At 37.5% G+C, this 19832-nt stretch overlaps 2 protein-coding genes across 5 annotated transcripts in view; one reads left to right on the top strand and one right to left on the bottom strand.

Annotated features, from left to right (window-relative positions):
- Nucleotides 1-83: 83 nt before the first annotated feature.
- The window catches only part of PIG-S (phosphatidylinositol glycan anchor biosynthesis class S), a 22529-nt gene continuing 2780 nt past the window's right edge, over nucleotides 84-19832 (top strand). The window contains exons 1-4 of one of the 2 annotated variants that reach the window (XM_043429779.1): nucleotides 84-104; nucleotides 669-724; nucleotides 18842-19072; nucleotides 19354-19548. In XM_043429779.1, coding sequence (XP_043285714.1) covers nucleotides 679-724; nucleotides 18842-19072; nucleotides 19354-19548 — 472 coding nt within the window. In that variant the 5' untranslated portion in view covers nucleotides 84-104; nucleotides 669-678. Of the gene's footprint in view, nucleotides 105-153; nucleotides 725-18841; nucleotides 19073-19353; nucleotides 19549-19832 lie in introns of those variants that run through there. The other variant, XM_043429774.1, reaches the window with a different exon arrangement.
- On the bottom strand, nucleotides 1648-18344 carry LOC122416713 (protein I'm not dead yet-like). Of its 3 annotated transcripts, none has more exons than XM_043429762.1 (9): nucleotides 17438-18344; nucleotides 5082-5203; nucleotides 4477-4594; nucleotides 4019-4399; nucleotides 3877-3938; nucleotides 3415-3540; nucleotides 2984-3313; nucleotides 2371-2749; nucleotides 1648-2113 (listed from the first exon to the last, which is right to left on the bottom strand). In XM_043429762.1, the coding sequence occupies exons 2-9, from the start codon at nucleotides 5135-5137 to the stop codon at nucleotides 1856-1858; spliced, it is 1710 nt and encodes a 569-aa protein (XP_043285697.1). In that variant the 5' UTR covers nucleotides 5138-5203; nucleotides 17438-18344; the 3' UTR covers nucleotides 1648-1855. The 3 variants fall into 3 exon arrangements, with proteins under 3 accessions (XP_043285697.1, XP_043285688.1, XP_043285704.1); XM_043429753.1 differs by lacking the exon at nucleotides 17438-18344 and adding an exon at nucleotides 9330-9475; XM_043429769.1 differs by lacking the exon at nucleotides 17438-18344 and adding an exon at nucleotides 5279-5297.

The raw sequence follows: 19832 nt of genomic DNA, 5'->3' as shown, positions 1-19832 counted from the left end.
AGTTCCAATTATTACAGACATATCTTTCTTATTCATAAGCCGACAATAATGCATGTGTGATCTTTCTACCGGTTACGCGGGAGGGCGCCACTTCTGGTCGTAATGTGCGCCATTCCGTCATTTATAATATTTTATATTACTACATAATATGCATGGATAGATAAATGCGCTCCTTGATAATTTTGGCAATAGTCAATTAATTTTCGGAACACCGTTAAAAAAAAAAATACTGAGTGGGGATAACTTGTCAAACCGCGAAGAGTTTTCTATCATGACGCATGCGTTCGCTGCGTTCGATAGTACCAATAGTTCATTAGTACATCATGAAGTTCATGGATATCCGATTATAATCTGCATCCAGTGCATTTGAGTTCTTTGGCACTACTGCGGACTGCAGTTCACGAGTTTATGGGAGAAATGTCAAGTGTTTCGTAGCGCCGGGCCACGCTAATGTTCATTTTGGACTGCTTTTTGAATTTCATATTAAAAAAATCGTCTTTACATCCGTTATGTGAAAGCATAGTTCTTTTGTGTGTAAGGCTTATTCGTATACTCATGCGAATTAGGTTATGTTCCTGTTTAGTACCCTGTGTTTGTGTACTTTTGCTCCGTAAAATAACATTATTGACATAAGTTTTTTTAAGTTACATTAATTGAATTTTTTAAAGTTCGTGTAAAATGACGGAAGAGACTGAAGTAACCGGCATAGACAGCCCTACAGATGGTGAGTAGCATATATATGAGCTTTCTACTTTTCAATTTTGACATTTGTAGTAAATAAAATTTTGTGGTAGACAAATTCTTTAATTTTCATATTTTATTCATTTAGTTTCTAAGTACGCTGGAATTTGGCGTTTCACATATTATATAGAAACGAAAAATTCTTAAAGTATGACCTTTCCAACTAGATGTATAAATTTTATTCGTATTTTTTACATTTTCTTATTCTTTATACATCAATATCCCCATCACTTATTTTAATATTTTTATACATTTTTCATATTTGATATGAATAGAATATTTTTCAAAAATGGTTGTTAGGTTACATAAGAAAAATTTATAATCCTTGATTATTATTAAAAATTAGATTTATAATGATTATATTTAGAATAAGATTTAGATTTAATTAATAAGAATTATTAAAAATTAATAATTCTTCAGGAATGGTTCTATCACTCCTGATGAATTTTATAAGAAGTCTGAAAATAAAGGCTCATAAGTGCAAAGAAAAAGCAAAAATTCTTGACTGTCAGTCAAGATTTACCTGTAGATTGGAGAACATTTTTTATGTTCTTCAATTGTCCGAATCACACATAAGTATATAGTTTGGAAAATTCAATCGTTTTTTAACCCAGATAACTATGGATAAATACAGAAAAAAAAACAACATTTATCAAACGTTATAAAAGCAAGTAGGCAAAAAATACTTTGTGTCGAGCTTAGCATGAGGATTCTTGAAGATCCTGAACACACTTTTGATTTTTTCACTCAGTTGTCAAACAGTAGTTGGAATTATTTTTTTTCTTACTCTGGCCAAAAGTCTCATTATTCGATTTCATGATTTTTGTTTTGGGAAATGAACGGTTTATGAGGAAGGAGGATAAAAATCACAGATTCTGATTGAATGTAACAAAGAATGAAAAAAGATTTAAAAACTTATTATCTTTTTATTAAAAACTGGTCATGAATGGTTGTATGTTGAATTATGTACAAAACTGAATTTCGAGACGCGCTGTATCATTCCGTTCGAAGGACAGAATTGGAAATGGCAGAAATACAGATATTTTAGAAATTCTAGATGGTGAAAGATTTCTATGTGCAGAGCGTTCGAAAAATTTAACAAAACTATAATCCTTCACGACATTGTAGCCCACTCAGGAAATTCGTGAAGATCAAAGACGTAAACTCCCCAAGTAGAAAATGCTAAAGTTGTAACAACAAGGGTTATTATGCTCGGTCCTATTCCAGCGATAATAAAATCTCGCGTTTTTATGTGAGCTGCTGCAGATGCGATAGCATTTGGAGGAGTCCCGACTGGCAGATGAAACGAGAAAGAGCAGCAGATTCCAGCAGGCAACATCAGAAACAATGGATGAATTTTTATTGCGACGCACTGTAAATAAATTCCACAATTATTCATAACATACAGAACAATATTTGATTTTGAGCATTCTAATCCGAGCAAAAACTCTCACAGTAAAAGAAATCAAGTGAAGACAAATTGGAAGAGATTACTGATCGAAATCAAATAAATCACCGGATTCGAGAGAAAATTCATTGTAGCAGGAGGCTGATAAATGCTCAAGAGACGAACTTAAATGTTGCATTTTTATTTGTAAAGACCAGAAAAAAAATTCTTTTGAAACTTACCATTTCTGCTAAAACTGGTAAAATTATATTAGCTACTGCGACATTTGCCGTTAATTCAGTCACAGACTCGGCAAATAGACATACTAAGAAGAGTATAACAATGGAATTCATAAAACGAAGACCCTGCAGAGTTTGGCCAAGCTCAACGGACAAGCCAGAGGATGTGCTTCCAGCGGCAATGGCGAATCCACCACCTAGCACAAGGATGAGACTCCAGTGCATTTTTTCGTGTATCGTTTTCCAATTCATCAACGCCGGAGATGCTCTTGTCGGTCTTTTGCTTGGGTCTTTGCTGAACGCATTGAGAAAATCTAATTTCGATGGAATCATGAATAACAGTATGGTGAAGCCAATCGCTGCTGTTGAATCTTTGACAGGACTGTAACGAGAGAAAGCACAAAAAATTGAAAAACTTAAAAAATTCTTTAATTCTGACAAGCTTGAAAATAAAAATTTGAAATTTTTCAATAAATTGCATGAAATCCAACAAAACTTGCTGCACATTTTTCTTTGTGAAAAAGAAAATCAAAATGGTTTTTTTATTGTCCAATCAGGAAAAGGAGATTTATGGAAAATAGATTTCCGTGCTGATCCGTCCATCAGTCAAACTCACAGATCGGTGATGAAGGATGGCCACCCTTTGATGAAGCCAGGGCTCCTGAAGAACCATAGCAGAAGAACGGAAACGAAGAGAAAACCGACGCAAGATTCGTGCCAAGTAACTGGTCCGAGTTCTTTGTATTTTCTGTCGATAACATCAGCTGCAACTTTTTCTCCTTGTTTACCAATATCGATGGCTTTCGCGTCTTTACTCTTTGAACGAAAAAGTCCCATGTACATGACTTGGAGCCAGAGCCAAGTTAGGAAACCCATGAGCAGCATCGGGGGAACGGAGTAGAGCATCCAAGCGGCAAAACTGATTCCAGGACTATGTTTGAAACGACTGAAATCATGGAATGAAACGATTCGTCAAATGAGAATCCTGCGAAGGAATGTAGGATGAAATAAAAACGAGAATTACTTCATTTCATTATCTGCACTTGCCTCTCGTAGATTCCTTTCATCGTTAAATTCGTTCCAGAACCAACCATCGTACCGATCCCACCGAGACTCGATGCATAAGCAGCCGTCAGATAATAAACCATCGTGCTGTTCGTTGGTCTTTTTTCGCTGAAATTTTAAACCATAAATCAAAAAAAGGAAGAAAAATCTGAATGAAATGGCGCGTTAGAAACAGCAATGAATTTGACATTAGAAAATGAAAATTGTTCAAATATTTGTTGAGAAATTTTGTGACAGCTCTCTGGCATCGTCAGAATCGTGAATCGACATTCGTTCGTTAAAAACCCGCGTTCCAATACCACGGAATCGGAATCCAGTGAAAGTGTGCAAAAATCGTTTGAATAGAAAGAAAACTGCAGGAAATATTTGTACCAACAAAAAAGTGTATGGAGATGATAAATTTGTGGACTTTTTACAGAAATTTGGAGCAAGAAATGAACGTACCTTTCCTGACCTTCCTCCACCGAGGAGCTTCCATCCTGGATGTACATGTTGCCGAGTCCTTGCTGAAGAAAAAAAAGGAATGAGAGGATGTACAACAAATACAATCTGAAAAAAGGAATGAGAGACATTCGAGTAAACTTACAGCTTCAAGTTCGACAAGCACAGTCTCCATGATCGGTATCATCATTGCTGTGGCAGCGGTGTTCGAAATCCACATGGAAATGAACATCGTTACAAAGAAAAGGCCCAAGCTGAGCTTCCTGTGACTGCAACCGATGAACCTTATGAAGAGGAGAGCCAGTCTCATGTGGAGACCGGAATTTTCTATAACGACTGCTATGACGAGGCTACCGATGAACATCATCGTCGTGTCGTTCATGTAACAATCGCACGTTTTACTCGTGCTCAGTATCCCCATCAGTGGATAAAGGACGATCGGAATGAGACCAGTTATCGGCAGAGGCAACACTTCGGTCACCCAAAACATCGCCATTATCACGATCACGTACAGGCATCGGTACATCTACAAAAATCGACAAATGAGCTATCGATGCCATACACGCACAATCGTTACTCAATCATTAACGAACGGATTCTCACCACTGTGTTGTTTATTATCAGCAGGGGAAGAAGAACAATGGGCCATAATACTATAACAAAGTTTTTCCAGTAGAGGCGGAAAAAATTCTTCAGTAAAGTCAAAAAGTCATCGTTTTCTCTGAAAATCACAAAAACTCGTAATTGGAGCTGTAATTTCTTTTTTGAATAATGAAAAAAAATCTTGCTCCAAGCCAGTACACTGAGAAAAGATTCTCAGGGTACCAGAAGCAAAAAAGCAGAAGCCAAAGGTTCAGTCAACCAAATGGCTTCGAGAAATATTTCGAAAGTAATATTTAGTTATGCTGAATATTTAGTTCATTGAATGAAACTAATTTTGTGTTGATCCAACAAAATTTGTTCAGTTGATTCCACAAGTACTTTGTTCAATAGAATTGATTAAATAATTCGTGCAATTAAACCATCCTTCGTATAAACAAAATACTTCTTTCGACGTGTTCTAAAATGGAAAAAATATCATTGATCATGTGAACATTCGTCGACAAATGACGTAGCAAAAATTGAGGTGAATGCTTGTCCCAAAAATCCATCAGAATATGCCCAAGCAGCTCTCTGGTCTTTGTAACGAAGGGACATAAAATACAAACCCTTTTAGCTTACTGCTCTCGACTTTGAGTCGAACGTCCTCCATTTTCGAGTCCATTTTCGCAAGTCCACGTTGTCAGGAGCTATTTTGTTTAGTACCGTCGTCGCGAGGGGAGTATTTTTCCTGAAAAAAAATGTCAGTTGAAGGTCGTTAAATCGAGACAATTGTGTGTTTTCGCAATCTATTGAAACACCCTACTTTCATTTACGTGCATTATATTTCCTCTCACACGTGTAACTCATGGTCGTGTCATTTGATGCACAAACGGTTGTAACTGAGTTGAATTGACGTTGTGGCATGAGGCCATTAAATGCGGACATAGAAGTGAACAGTGTAGTAACGAATGATCGTTTTAACTCAACATTGCTTAGGTCGCGGCACAGTCGTTGCGTTTTTTCATTGACCAATCAGCAATTCGTTCGTTGTTTATTGACGTTATTGGTAAACTTTCTGTTCAACAAATATATCATCGCGGATGTAATTTCAGCGACCTTTTTCATTTATGAAGAAACGTTGATGCTGTCAACGAAATACGAAATTATGCTCATGGCTTGGAGAATCTTTTTTTTTCATTGGAATCGTCACAACGGTTGTGGCGTGGTACAAGATTCGATAACGACAACAATCGTGATATGAGGAAGGAAAAGGATGAAAAAACTCCAAGAAATTCAAAGAGTTGAAAATAATGCCCAAATATTTAACAAGGCAGAAACGAAGCGAATGATTTATTTAACGAAAGAAATCTTGAAATAATGTGAGGAAGTCATTTGCAAGGTCCATGTGGATTCTACTGCCAAAAGTGTCGTGACTTTTTGTCGTCTTGCCTTGGCCCGCATATTATACTCTGACGATAAAAATCCATCGGTGATCGGTGCTAAACGCACCGATGCTTGACGAAATATTACAACTCGCCTAAATCGATCGAGCAACGGTCTTGTCATTCGTTAATCTGTAACTGATGGAATGCCATTTCATTTGGTTCGAAGCGGTTTATAAGCATGTCATTTCAAAGTCACCACATTCTCACATTACCCCTCACACCAATGAGCGTGGAAATTTTTTGCCAATCGATTCCACCGCGCGCGATGAAGCATCGATTTTTTTCTTATTATCGTCACGAGAACGAGGCAGAGAAAAATCTTTGTAAATCCATTCGAAATTTCGGACTAACGAATTTTGGAGTTTCTGAAATTTCGAATTTGCAACGAAATTCAAATCGTTTTATTTTTTTCAGATTGAAAAAAAAAAATTTCAAAATTTGTTTTTTTTTAAACAAAAGGGCGAAAAAATCAAGTTTAGAACTTCCGATCAACGAATTGTTGAGTCTTTATGAAATTCTCAATTCCCTACATTTCTCGATCCCCCAACGTTGAATTGGAGCTTCAAAACTGTTATTCGTAAGTCATATTTTCCCATAGCCCATCGAAGCGTTTCTAGAGTCGTTCGAAAAGTACCGAACCGGTCAACTTTGTTTCCCGATTCCTACACGATTTTTTTAACGATTTTGAGAACCAGTCATTGGGAAGAAGGCCATTTCATGGAATTTTCTCAATCACTTGCAATCCAAAAGCAATGATTTTTCAAAGATTTAAATAAAAATGTGCATTTCTGGCAGGCACCCGGCCTCGAAAAACTTTTCTGAAATCACTCGATGTAGCAAGTGCGATAAAAGACTGAAGAAACGTGCCAAATCTCATAATGAGCCCGATCCAAAGTGATTGAATCTCATCATATCGAGATCAGTTGTTGTTATCACATCGTGAGAAAAGAAGCTACAAAAAATTGAATAATTGCACTCAACGTGAAATTCCGTTGCTCTAATTTACTCCGCAGTCAAGATAATGCCGGACGATAGTTTGCTTGTTTTCGTGCCACAAAACAGTCGTCCTCCTCTCGTCGTTTATCTCAACGTCTTAGAAGTCGAAACTCTTCTCAGGATTCTCAAGAATCATTGTCTTGAAATTGACAAGATTTTATGATAGTATCGTTGAAGAAACGTGGACGTGTGTCGCAGAGACAAACCGTAACCCCGTTAATACATTTCTCACTTGCACCACTTAACCCCACGTTTAACGAATCAATGTACTCCGCCTCGAATCTCTTCTAATATACTCACATATTTTTAATTAAACGACTTTTTAATTCACAATATTGGGTTACTAAAATATAACGAAAAATACCGAAATCAATGAATCAGCAAACGTTATTGAGACTTTTATTAATTGGATAACATTATTATGATAGAAGAAGCTACAACGACCAATGAAATTCATGATTTTTTTATTCCTCGTTATGGGAATGCACGTCGAGCAACGCAAATGATCGTCGTTCTTCATTCTCCCATTATTTGGTGACTTTTGATTATTTCTTTTGTCGAGATCGTAGCAGTTTCGCTGCCAATCGTGGGCTGTGTCGTTTGAAAAAAAAGTTCAATGATAGTTGATGCTAAAATTAGATTCGTAGAGGTCGATTGACGAGTGTCTTGATCTGGTGACTTCAAAAAATCGCGTTTTTCCCAACTATGTAAATCTGTAATTGCTCGTTTGTTTCTTCTTGATTTTTATTATTGAAAATGAAGTCGCGTCACCGGGAAGAGTTTCGATTTTTATCAAAAAATGGGCTGCTCCCTCGATCTTGTGAAACTTCCTCGTTGGATGTGATTGGAGACTCATAGATTCGCTGATTTATATTTTTTTCATTATTTTAAAATCTCATGTCTATTGACAGATAGATATAATTGCATTGGTGATAAGATAGAAATTTTGTAACGTCAACACTCGAGTGTTTCATTGCAAGCGCGAATGGCGAACGCTGTCAATGTCGATTTCTTTTATTCAAACGCATACGTCAATTCAATAATGACGCAGCTTTTACATTGTTGGGTCGGAAGCGACATTTATTCGTTATTCAGTGTCCCGAGCTCATTGAACTGTTGGTAAAAATTGAGTGGAACAAATGCCTCATTTGCACGTTATCAGGCCAAAATAATTTCACGATTTTCGTTATTGATTTTCTCGAATATTTTTAATCATGGTGAGTTGAATTGAGCTATTTTTTCCTCATTTTTCTCAGCTACTTTTACCAACGCGTTCGCACTTATTTGACCGAAAATTGGAGCACAGCGATCGCTCGGGCAGCAGCGAATAGTTACTTCAATCGTAGCTCGATGTTCGTGCACTATTTTTCTTCGAACACCTGTGCAAATGGAATATTCGGTCTTGCCACCGAATCCGTCGACTAGGTTCGACGTCAACCCAAAAACGACTCATTCTGAGAGATCATCATTCGTGGCATACGTCAAGTGAAGCCTGGCGAGAGAAATCCAAACGTTTTATTAAGAAATCAACGAACGAAGCAAAAAAACGAGTTCCAATAGATCCCCCTCGAAAATATCGTTCGACGAGATGCTTTCTCTATGCTCTCGTAGATTTTTCTCGCATTGAGGTGAAAAATATCGGTCCGAGGTTCCAAAAAAATGTTTATCTTCCTCCACCACAAATTTGACAAACGTTAATCCCTTTTCTGCGAGCGATTTAGGCCCAGAATCTAAAAAAACTTTGCTGCACTGGCTCCTTCTCCAAAAAAGGATGCACGAGACCTGCTGCAGGTTCTTGTACCGTTACGATAATCATCGACAGAAATTTGGCCACCCTGTGCCTCGGACAAGGTGCAGGCCCGCCGAGCCAGATGCGTTTCACTCTTGTTAAAATATCTCCGAGCATCCCATCAATTATTTTACTCATTCCGGAGAATTTCATCTCGCATTGACCTCCACTGTGACGAAAGTTCGAACGAAATCGACCGGTCCGAAAAATCGAAGGATTTCAGAGTCGTAATTGCACTGGAATCGCAGACCGCTCGGTCCACATTTCCCGACAGATTTTTCAACGCTTTCCAAACATTTCTGTCGATCATCGACTCTCCCTCGAATCCAATTGCCCCGAAACGTAGATCAAACCAAACCACTATTTTGTGGAGTGGAAGTTCGTTTATTTCACCGGAACAACACTCGCGTCAAGACCGATCGCGGCGGTTTTCACAACGCCGCGACACTTTTCATGAAAAAAGTGTTTTGTCGATACTTTTAACAAAATAATTTGTTTTGTATGCGCAGAGGAGGATTTCCAAGTCGAGCCAAAAATCACAGCGTTCCCATGCCTCGACCAACGATCGAAGGACTTCATTCGCTCTCAACATGCCAAAAAAACTCGAAATTATTTCTAATAAACAACACTAATTTTGGACATACCGATTGGTCGATTTGTTTTTGTTTTTTTTTTTTTTTTATATTAATATTCGATGAAACAGCAGACCGTGAGTCTGGCGTGATCCCACACGACGAAGATCTAACGATCTCGTGTGTCAACCGCCGTCCGCAGACTGACGAAACTTGAACGAGCTTTGAGTCCCATATTTTCTTGCGATACTTTAGCGAAGTTGTGGCCCTCCCCACCAATCCCAAAATCCTTCGATCCAATTGTACAATACACCCGCATGCTCTCTTCTCATCTCCGCATCCTTCGTCATCTCGTCATCGGGTTTTTCATTTTCCATTGCTGTCATTTGACAACTATCATAATAACGATGCAATAATTGGGGACAAATGAGCATTGTGCAATCTAATTCGTCGTACATTCCGGCTTAACTCGGCCTGCATTAAGCGGACTCGTACAGTCTGTGACAGTCTCACCGAACCAATTTCACTCCGTTAAAACCCTTTTTTCAACCCTTCGTCAAATCATTTCAGCAGAATGAAAAAAATCTCAAAAATTCCCCTATAGGGAAAAAAGGATGGGGCAAGTACATTGATGGTTCCTTGTTTCCTGATCATATCACGAAAAATGTAGAAAAAATTCCATAAAAAATATTATGAAACCAACTGTAAATAATTTCAACAGAACAATTTGAAAAAATTTCCACAAATCTTGAAAAAACATCACATTTAAAAAAATACAAATCCGTAATTCTTTTGTTAAGTGAAAAAAAAAATGAGAAATAAAAAACCGAAATATCGCGCTTCAAAACATTTTGAAAAACGATGCCCCATTCTTCTGATCTTATTCTAACAATTAAATCATTAAAAAAAAAATTCCATAGTTACTCGCAGCATTAAAATTTATGATATCAAATCGAGGCCAAGTATTTTCGAATATATTGAAAAAAGTTACCACTTGAGTTACGTGCAACACTAAAATTTATGATATCAATCGGAGGACAAGTAATTTATGAGTAACTCCGAATTTCAACATTATGAAATTGTTCTACGAAGCTTTTAAATCCAAAGAAATCACATGAAAGCTAAACTCATTTGTTACTCTATGGTGTGGCAGAGACTGTGTTGCACGTAACTCAAGTGGTAACTTTTTTCAATATATTAGAAAATACTTGGCCTCGATTTGATATCATAAATTTTAATGCTGTAACTTGGATGGATTTTTTTAAAAAATGATTTAGTTTTTAGAATAAGATAAGAAGAACGGGGCATCGTTTTTCAAAATGTTTTCAAGCGCGATATTCCGGTTTTATATTTCGCATTTTTATCTTGAATTTTTTTCACTTAACAAAAGAATTACAGATTTGTATTTTTTTTAATGTGATGTTTTTTCAAGATTTGTGAACATTTTTTCGAATTGTTCTGTTGAAATTATTTACAGTTGGTTTCGTAATTTTTTTTATGGATTTTTTAAAATATTTTTCGTGATATGATCAGGAAACAAGGGAACATCAATGTTCCATCCTTTTTTTCCTAGAGGAATTTTTGCGATTTTATATTACGTCGCTTTGCTCAAAATTTCTGCAATCTTGTTTTTCGGGTTAAATTAAGCTGAGCTGACCACAATCACGCTAAGTTCAAAAAATAAAAATGAAAACTCCATACTTTTCGATCAGCAAATTGAAAATTCAATTGAAGCAATCTTTTAAAAAATTTTCACATACGAGACAAAAGTACTTGTCACATGGATATTTCCTTGTACCTCCTTACCTATTTGTTTTACAAAATTAAGAAAAAACATTAGGCTTAGAATTATTATTAATAGGCTAGAATTTCAACATTTTCGATTAAGTCGTACTAGTAAAAGTCTTTTTATCTTATGTAACTTGCTATTGATAAAATCAAGAACCAACATATTGTCTAGAGAATGAATAGAAATGGTATGGATACTCTGTAAGCTAAGGAGGTGGAAAAAAGGGACTGGAGGGAAGGGCCAAACTCGATGAAAGAAAATATGACAATACATTGGATTAGGCACTTTTACTTGATCAAAATTTTTTTAAATTTATTTGAATTCATATATATACAACCAATTTGGCGTGTTTATTCTTCAATATAATTGCACACGACATACAATTTAGGAAAACACACAGTTTGGAAAGAACGTTTGAGGTTGAATGAACCTCGCACCTTGTTTTTTTTCTCGCAACTCCTGTTGAAAATTGGACGAAATAAGAACAAATGATGGCAAGAAACTTATGTCACAAATAAACGTAAAGTCGAAGTGTTTATACAAGGAGACATTTCCCAACATTAATGCTTTATATATTAACAAACACTCGCGAACAGATTGTCATGAGATTAAACTAACCCGCACTCTTTTCACGAAATAACTCGCATAACACATTTTACAGTTATATAAAAACTCTAAATCGAATTTACACATCTCGCACTGTTTCCCCGAAATTTTATTATATAGACGATGAACGAAAGACATTATTTTGACAATCGATATAAATGATGTAACTAGAAGACCGAGGTTCGTAAACAAACATGGGAACGATGTGACAAGAAGACCGACGGTGCGAAGCCAGACGACAGGACCAATCAGAAATTTTCTTATCAGCGATAAGTTGAAGCCAGTCTTTTCACGGCAGGAATTGGCTATGAAGGGCATCAAGGGGCCCTTGTAATGTAGCGGTCGGTACGCGTATGCAGATTACGACACTGATCGTGCTAACTTTGGGCGCAATCGAAAGCGAATTTCTCATTGGCTTAAACTTCAATTTTCAAGTTGCTGAATTGCTCTTGAGCTTCGTAATTCAACAAAATGACATGCCAATTTTACCCCCACCACCGCGAATCGTTTTATTCAGAAAAAGTAGTCTCGGCGAGAGCCTCGGGCCAGCAGACGACAGCGAGGACGACAGGGCTGTCAATGTACTTGTCCGGAGACTCTACCGAGTCTCTTGATTCTTGATATTTTTCCTCACTAAAACTCTCGTTTCTCTAAAACGCTTCGGTGCAATTATTTTTTGTTACTCTCGTCAAAATAATTCCCGAATCGGCATTTTTGACCTCAATTTTCTGAGATCCGTGGAAAAGACTTTTTCGAACGTTGTTCCAGGTCCTTCGATATCGATGGTGAGCGTTGATTATTATTTTTTTCTCTTATGCCCACCACTATCGACGTCTTTTCACAGTATTCCCCGCGAAAATTCGGCAACTTTAAAGTGAAATCTCTCCCATTGACTCTTCCGGTGCAACCTTTAAGGATCGTCTCTCCTGTGACAGCGTGAATTCTGTAAAATTGTTAGAAATACTTTTTAAAAAGTTTGTTGCGATCGAAACCGTCGATACGGGAGCGTTGCGGGTCTCTCTGAAAATTTCGAGGGCTCGAGCAGCAACGGAACGAAGCAGACACGCGTACATCCACCTGCAGGGCTGGGCATTGCGATGAGAAAAGGAGAAGCGAAATTTGAGAGAACAACGATTTGCTGCAGCTGCAGTTGACGCGGAATTTGGTGCGCAACGCGCCTGACGGATGCGAGTTTCCTTATTCGGTAATAACGTCTTCATTTTTCCGATTCGGTTGGAGCCGGTTTGTGGCGTTGCGTCGAGGCTGCTTTGTGGAAAATTGATGAACTTTCTTCTCCCTCGTCAAAGCCTAAAATTCAATGGTCAATTGATCCTAGAATTCATTTGTTGCTGCAGTCGAGTGAATTCTGGCGGTAGTGAACTCTGGAAAGAGGCTGCAGCCAGCGATTAATCTTTGCAAACGAACTTTTCTGCGATGACGAAGCCACGAGAAAAATGAGTGCACGCTTATTGAGCGAAATCATAATTCAGGGTCTAATCGTTGGAGTTTGTGTAAAGTGAGTAATTAACGAACCAGAGCTTTGCAAATTGTTGCTCAACTTGGCCAAACTACGAATGCAAATGATCAACATCTCGCTCTTTCTACTTCGCAATAACGCGCTGAGTAATCGATCGTTGATTGTGGGGAGAAACACTGATCGATCGCTATCGAAAGTTGTTCAACTTGTTGCAATGACTGATTTTTAAAATTCGTTCGCACTTGCGCGCAACATTATCGATATCGAGGGAATCCTCGATTGGGCGAATCGAGATCGAATCTTTGATAAAACTTATCTGCACGCTCATTTTGTTTTCCTCTTAAAATCCCACCTACGCTCAGGTTTTTTCGAGTCGAAATTGTGAGTCACGGTTCGACTGGTTGCAAAAACCTCTCTCGGTGGATGCGGCCCGAAAAGCCTGCTTTTGAGAGCTCGATAAAAGCTTTTTCGACGGGTCAAACCTCGTCGGAAAATGTGACTTTCGAAATTTGCAGCTATCTCGCTCTCAGCAACATTCTAACACGATCTTTTTAACGTTTATCTCGAAAGGTCTTGATACGAGAGTGAGAGTCGGTCGGTATTTCGCCGGCGCGAGTGCGAGAAAGCTGCAAATTTCGAAAGTTTAATTTTCGAGGCGGTTCGCCCAATTAAAAAAAAAAACTGTCAGCGCCCTTCGTCGCTGTGACGTTCATTTCCGAAAATACTCTCCATTCGTTCGTGCCTATTTTCGAATACAATGGCATTTAATTAAATCGATACAATGACAAGAACTGATAATTCATAATATTACCATTATCCGGTGATTCAATGTTTAACATACACATCTCGTCGAATGATTTCTATTCTTGTCTGGTCTTGAGTGAAATTTAAAGCGACCCGTGTCATACGTGCACGAGGGAATGAATGGAAAGAAAGTTCTGGCCGATGCAGCGAGAGCATGCAAATATTACTTTGAATTATTGAAAATCGCTTTCTTTCATAATTTTATTTTCATCCTGATTATAATCTTGCATCAGGGTTTCCCAGCTGTTTACATTCGCGGCATGTAGAAAAAGCAAACTTCGATGATAATTGCACTGCAAACGAAATTTCGTTGGAGGTTTTTAACCAAATTATTTTGTTTGGCCAACGAATTTTCGAATTTTATAACGAACCTTTTCATACTGCAGCAAAAATTGTTGAAACGATGAAATTTCAAGAACGTTTCGTTCCCAGTGTGAACTTAATCGATCGAATGACGAGAAGAATCGATATAAAAACTTGTGATACGAAATACTTTCGTGTTCAAAATGATTCGTTCGTTCGATCATTTTCAAATTTCTTCTTGTGTCTCACAAAAGTGAAGTTAAAAAGAATCGAGAACGCCATTCAACGACGATTTTCAACTCATCAATACCTGGACAGGGAGCAGATGATTTTTTCGAAGGACCTAGAAATATCGGGCGAAGTTCTTTTTCTCAGCTTCCCTTTTTTCCATCTCAAAGTTGGAGAAAACGTCGTTCTCAAATGCTCACGAGTGTTGCTAACAGCAATTTTCGAAAGTTATTAAAAGTCAATCGATTTTCTCGGTTCCGATCACTTACGAGAGGATCTTCATTTTAAGGATATTTGGTACAGGCTTACAATGTTGCCATGCTAAACCATGCTAAAAAGATAAAAAATTTCGAAATAATCAGAATTTTATAAAATTTGGTGAACATATTCTTTAGTGCCAAATTTGAGAATACAAATTTTTTAAGATTTTTCTCCTGTACAGTTATCGAGTAATTGATCACTAAAGTTCACGTGTATAAGCATTTAATGCTTTAATGCGTAATTACTCGATAACTAAGCAGAAGAAAATTTTGAAAAAAATTGTGTTTTCGCACTTGATGTTGAAGAACATTATCACCAAATTTGATCAATTTATAATTATTTAGACTTTTGTACGTTAAAAATCACAGGAGATTCCCGAGATTCTCTTTTCCAAGCAAGGGATCAGTTTGTGAAAACGAAAATGGTGCCTTCAAGGTGGCAGCATTTTTGAGAAAATTTTCTCAAGTCGTTTCGAGTTGCAAATTGCATACTCAGAGAACAAAATCAGTATCTTGACGGCTCCAAAGACTCAAATTCTTCTGTATTCCGATAAGTACTTTGCTTGTGCCAGTTTAAGTAGAAAAACTAGAAAAGGTCTTTCGGCCAACCGGACGACTTGATTGGGGACGGAAATATTTGAAGAACTGCACGCACGAAGGGTCTGGCTTGGGGTCGGTAAATTGTAAGTGCGTATAGTTGAGAATCTTGTGTGCGTTGGGTCACGTTACACTCTGATCCTAACCCAAGGTGAAGACACAAACACTTTTGGTGACGTTGAAGTTCGCAACGTTGGAATCCAACGAAATGATCTAAAAAAACCTCTTCAACAATTCCAGTAGTTCACTAATTTCGTTCCCTACCGAATTAGCAATTTCGCTGTGGAATAGCTCTGGAAAATTGCTGACTCGTACGAAAGTTCGGAGTCAAAAAGATTATTTTTGGATTACATTCGAGAAAAAGCTCCATTCATTTTGTGCGTCGTTGTATTTTCCAACAAAAATTTCGCAGTTTTTAAAGCAGCATTTCAAAAATCACGCTCTCTCTACCAACTGAACGCAACGCGAAAATAGTTGTAGATTCTCGATCATTAAACTTCTTCTAATAGCTTAAATTATGATTTTTACCTTTACTGGAGCTTTTTTTCCTTTTTCTGTAAAATTTTCTGTAACTGACATTATTCGAATATTTGACAAGTTTCGTTAAAATTTGACTTTGTACTGGAGTTATAACGAAACGGCGATGACAAAACTACGAGGCTTTTGAAACAAAAATTAAGTTTATTGGAGAAAATTGATTATTTTCACTTTTCATTTGTTTTTCAAGATGATATGAAAATGGAAAAATTCTTAATAGAAAATACAAACATTTTTGGGTTTTCGACGTGACAGAAAAATGGAAGAAATTGAATTCTGACTAATATTTATTGTCCCCCTTGTTTGCTCTTTGCGCGCTAATAATTTGACCATTTTCAACCAAAAGCTGTGCCACGTTTTTCTCATTGCTAGTTTCTTTGTTAGAAAAATCAATCATCACATTGACAACGACAAAAATCAGAAGAAAAAATCTGAAATCGTGTTTTTTAATGAATTGCTTTTAGATTTAAAACATTATAAATTTTTCGCTTCGACGAGCTTCTTCAAACAGCTCAATTCGTATCGCGTTTCACACCATTTGATATGAACGATAATATTTGCATTTCGCAATCGAATTATTACGAGAAGGAGGTATTTAAATGTAAATCCAGTTAAGTCTCAGTTTTGATCTCTCGCGTGATAACAATCCAACTCCGGATTGATAACGTAACTCCCTTCGAAGAATCGGAGCGAGTTCTCAAGCGTCCCTCTTTTTAATTCTAGCCAAATAAAAATAAAAGAATAAACGGGAATTTGGAACTTGGAACTGTTTTATCGTGCAATATATCTAACGTCATTGCGACCGAAGTTTACGACGAAAATAAATGCTTTCAAGGACAGGATAGTTTGGAAAATTCGAGAATTATTAATTCACTGAAACGCGAAACCGAGCGTGTAACTTCAAATATTTATTTAAAAATGATAAGCATCCGTGGGACCAGAAAACTGAACTTTCGACAATAAGATATCTCGGAAAATATTATGCCCTGACATAGTCTATAAAAATTGTAAATAACTGAGATAGTCGTAGCTCAGGAGATAGTCAGGAGGTCGGTGGGAAAACGAGCAACACGCATTTCCGTGTGTATTTTTTGCCAACTCGCCACAGAGAACTGCGAGCAGGCGTTCTTCTAAATTTTTTTGTATCTCTGAATTGGCCTGAAAATACCATTTTCTCTTAGCTCACGAATAAACGATAGCATGTCAAATTTATCTCAAATTTTGTTATACGATAGAGTGACGTCATCACTGTGAAGTCACATCGTTATGAAAAATTCATTCCGTCTAACTACTTGATTCGATCAAAATAACTCGAGCTTTCGTAATTCTCATAGGGATGAAAAATAGCTGCAATACACTGTTGTATTTTTCGTTTCCTTGTTTACGCATATTGTGCTCTCGAGGCTCGAGTGAGCGAAATATTTGGCCTGATACTCGAACGAAAAACGGCCATTTCTGCACTTGAATTCGTTTCGAATTTCTCTGCGCATTGTGTGCCGTGATTGTAACGTGACCGTTACGGTCACGGTGCAAAACAAAACAATTCAATTAACATTGAAAGCAAGTTTTTCAACTGTACCTAATTTCGCGAGGCGAATGATTATTTTTATTGCAAACCACAAAATTCATTCGAATTCTTCATTCATGTAACGTAACTGAGTCACCATTTTCGATTTGCACTATTTCTCGTTTCTTGCGTTCAAGGGTGATGCAACAGCGAGAAAAATAAATTCACCAACTTCACGAGTCCACGGAGATTTAGTTTGATTAATATCGCACATTGTTGTTTCAAGTTGGTCGTTCAATACTGTTTTCATCACAAATATTTGACAATCTTCACTGTTTCAATAAAAATATTGAATGTTTGCTCGAAATTGATTGATCGCATCTCAATGAGAGAATCAATGAAAGTTATTTTTCATTCGAGCGATCGTCATTCAGAGCTGACGATTCATTCGTATAATAAATCATTTCGAATCTAAACACCGAACACGATTATTACACTCATTGCGACACTGCGATTCTTGCACGTTACGCACGACGAGCAAAACGACCGTTGAAACGTTCGCTGCGACACGAGTATATCGATCGATCGTTAATCCACGATTATCATACGTTTATTTTCCATAAACTCTGTATATTTCTAATTTGGTCTCCGAGCTTCCCGGAAATTTAGTAAAACATTCGCAACGGTCGTTTTCAATCACGAGTTAGCCACTACGTTTTTTGGCATCTCTCCAACCGTCCGTCGAATCCCGTTCGATGTGATGCATTAGTAAGTTTCGTATTTACAAAACATCGCTCGCACAAAGGACATCGAAGTTCTCGACAATAATCGAGAACACTTTTCGCGGGCAACTTCACTTCACATTTTTTTCCACTCTTTGTAGTATTCTGTTTACGATCATTTTTTTCAATTTCTCGTCTCATCGGGCTCTCAGCCAAACGATCCAAACATTTGTCCTTCGTTTTGGCCCTGTCGCTTCTTCACTGTCACAGTGCTCTTCGTTTACGATACAACAGCCCGCGGCATTACCAATGACACCGAAAACTCGTCTTTATATACAACTTCCATCGTGTGGTGGGAGAGAAAAAGTAAAAATGAAAAAAGTGTAATTGTTCGCGTCTATGAGATTCGGCCGTTATTTTCTTTACTACTTTGGGCGGGTTGTTCCAACTTCTAGGTAGCTTATCTGGCGAGTAAAAGCATCGACTTGTTAGACCTTTAACTGTCAGATTAGAAAAATTTCAAATCAACCTTTAAATATATTGGTTTAAGAGACCAAAACTTAAAGTTATTATACCTGACAATAAAATTCTTATATGAACAACTGATGAATAAGCAATTAATATTTTTATATAAAATTTTAAATCGAGAAAAAAATTCATCTTTTGAATGTGGATTTGATCCATTAATTTTTTCTCGCGAGAAAGAACTCGATCTGTACACACACACACACACTGACAGTCCATTATTTTTCAGCGAAATACAGGGTGCACGCGAGTATAGCTTTCGCTGTGTTACTGCTCGGCGTCGGGGTACCATTATGGTGGCACACGACCGCTGTCCCACGTGTGCGACTTCCTTATGCCGGAATAGCCGAATTATCGGGGCTTGAAATGAAAATCAAGGTTAACGTTGTCGTCGCTGGCCTCGAGAAAGATCGCATCGAATTACTCGCCGAAGAAATCTCCCAAGCTTTTCAAGACTCTGGTACGTTATTTTTTTCTGATTTTTCAACGATTTTTATTTCCCCACAATTTCCTGTTTGTATTTTCGGTCTCTTTGACATCCTGAGTCCGCTGTGCAACCAACGACTTTTCATTGACCTAAAAATTCAAATTTTCGAACGCCCGATTTCTTGACCCGAGAGCTCTTGAACGTGGCGGAGCTGACCTTTGCCTTGAAATCAGACTCGACAAGTTCATTTCCGGTCGACATTTCCTCGCACGCGTGATTATTATTTTATAACGAAAATTCACTTTCTCTTGTAGAAGCATACAGCCTCAACGTTAAATACGAACTCATTTCGTTGAAACTCGTGTGGTCCGCATACACGCCCGTGGATCACGAAAAAATCGCGAAAACTTTTGACCTGGGCGTTGGCGATCTGCTGCTCCTCGAATCTCCGAACGTGCAAGGCGTCCTCGTAGGTCCAGGACGAAGCATATTTTTCTCCAACGGGACAAGTAAGTTATTAACATGTTACGAGGATTAGCGATTATTGTAATTTTATGAATAAATTTATCCTCAGTTTAATTATCAAATTGAATTATAATTAACAGTGATAGAGAATCGATGGGGCAAACGTCACTGTAACAGAAAATGAAAATAATTATTGCGAGTCAGTTAAGGTATAACTGGATGGATAGCTCGACCAAAAATTATATCTGATTGGAATTTCCGTGCTTCGTGATGCAATAAAAATCTGAAAAAATTCAACAACATTTGGAAAGCTATGAACAACAATTAT

Source organism: Venturia canescens, chromosome 1 (genome assembly GCF_019457755.1).
Source record: "Venturia canescens isolate UGA chromosome 1, ASM1945775v1, whole genome shotgun sequence".
Lineage (NCBI taxonomy): Eukaryota > Metazoa > Arthropoda > Insecta > Hymenoptera > Ichneumonidae > Venturia > Venturia canescens.
The sequence above is the reverse complement of the archived record's forward strand: the minus strand, read 5'-3'. Positions and strand labels throughout refer to the sequence as shown.

What these genes read in the sequence shown, in the direction of transcription:
- LOC122416713 (XM_043429762.1), bottom strand. Translation starts at nt 5,137, where the DNA reads ATGGACTCGAAAATGGAGGACGTTCGACTCAAAGTCGAGAGCAGTAAG. An exon ending in GAGAGCAGTAAGCTAAAAGG is followed by an intron (nt 4,595 to 5,081) that starts GTTTGTATTTTA and finishes TGTGATTTTCAG; the next exon opens with AGAAAACGATGACTTTTTGA. An exon ending in CCATCCTTCATCACCGATCT is followed by an intron (nt 2,750 to 2,983) that starts GTGAGTTTGACT and finishes CTCTCGTTACAG; the next exon opens with TCCTGTCAAAGATTCAACAG.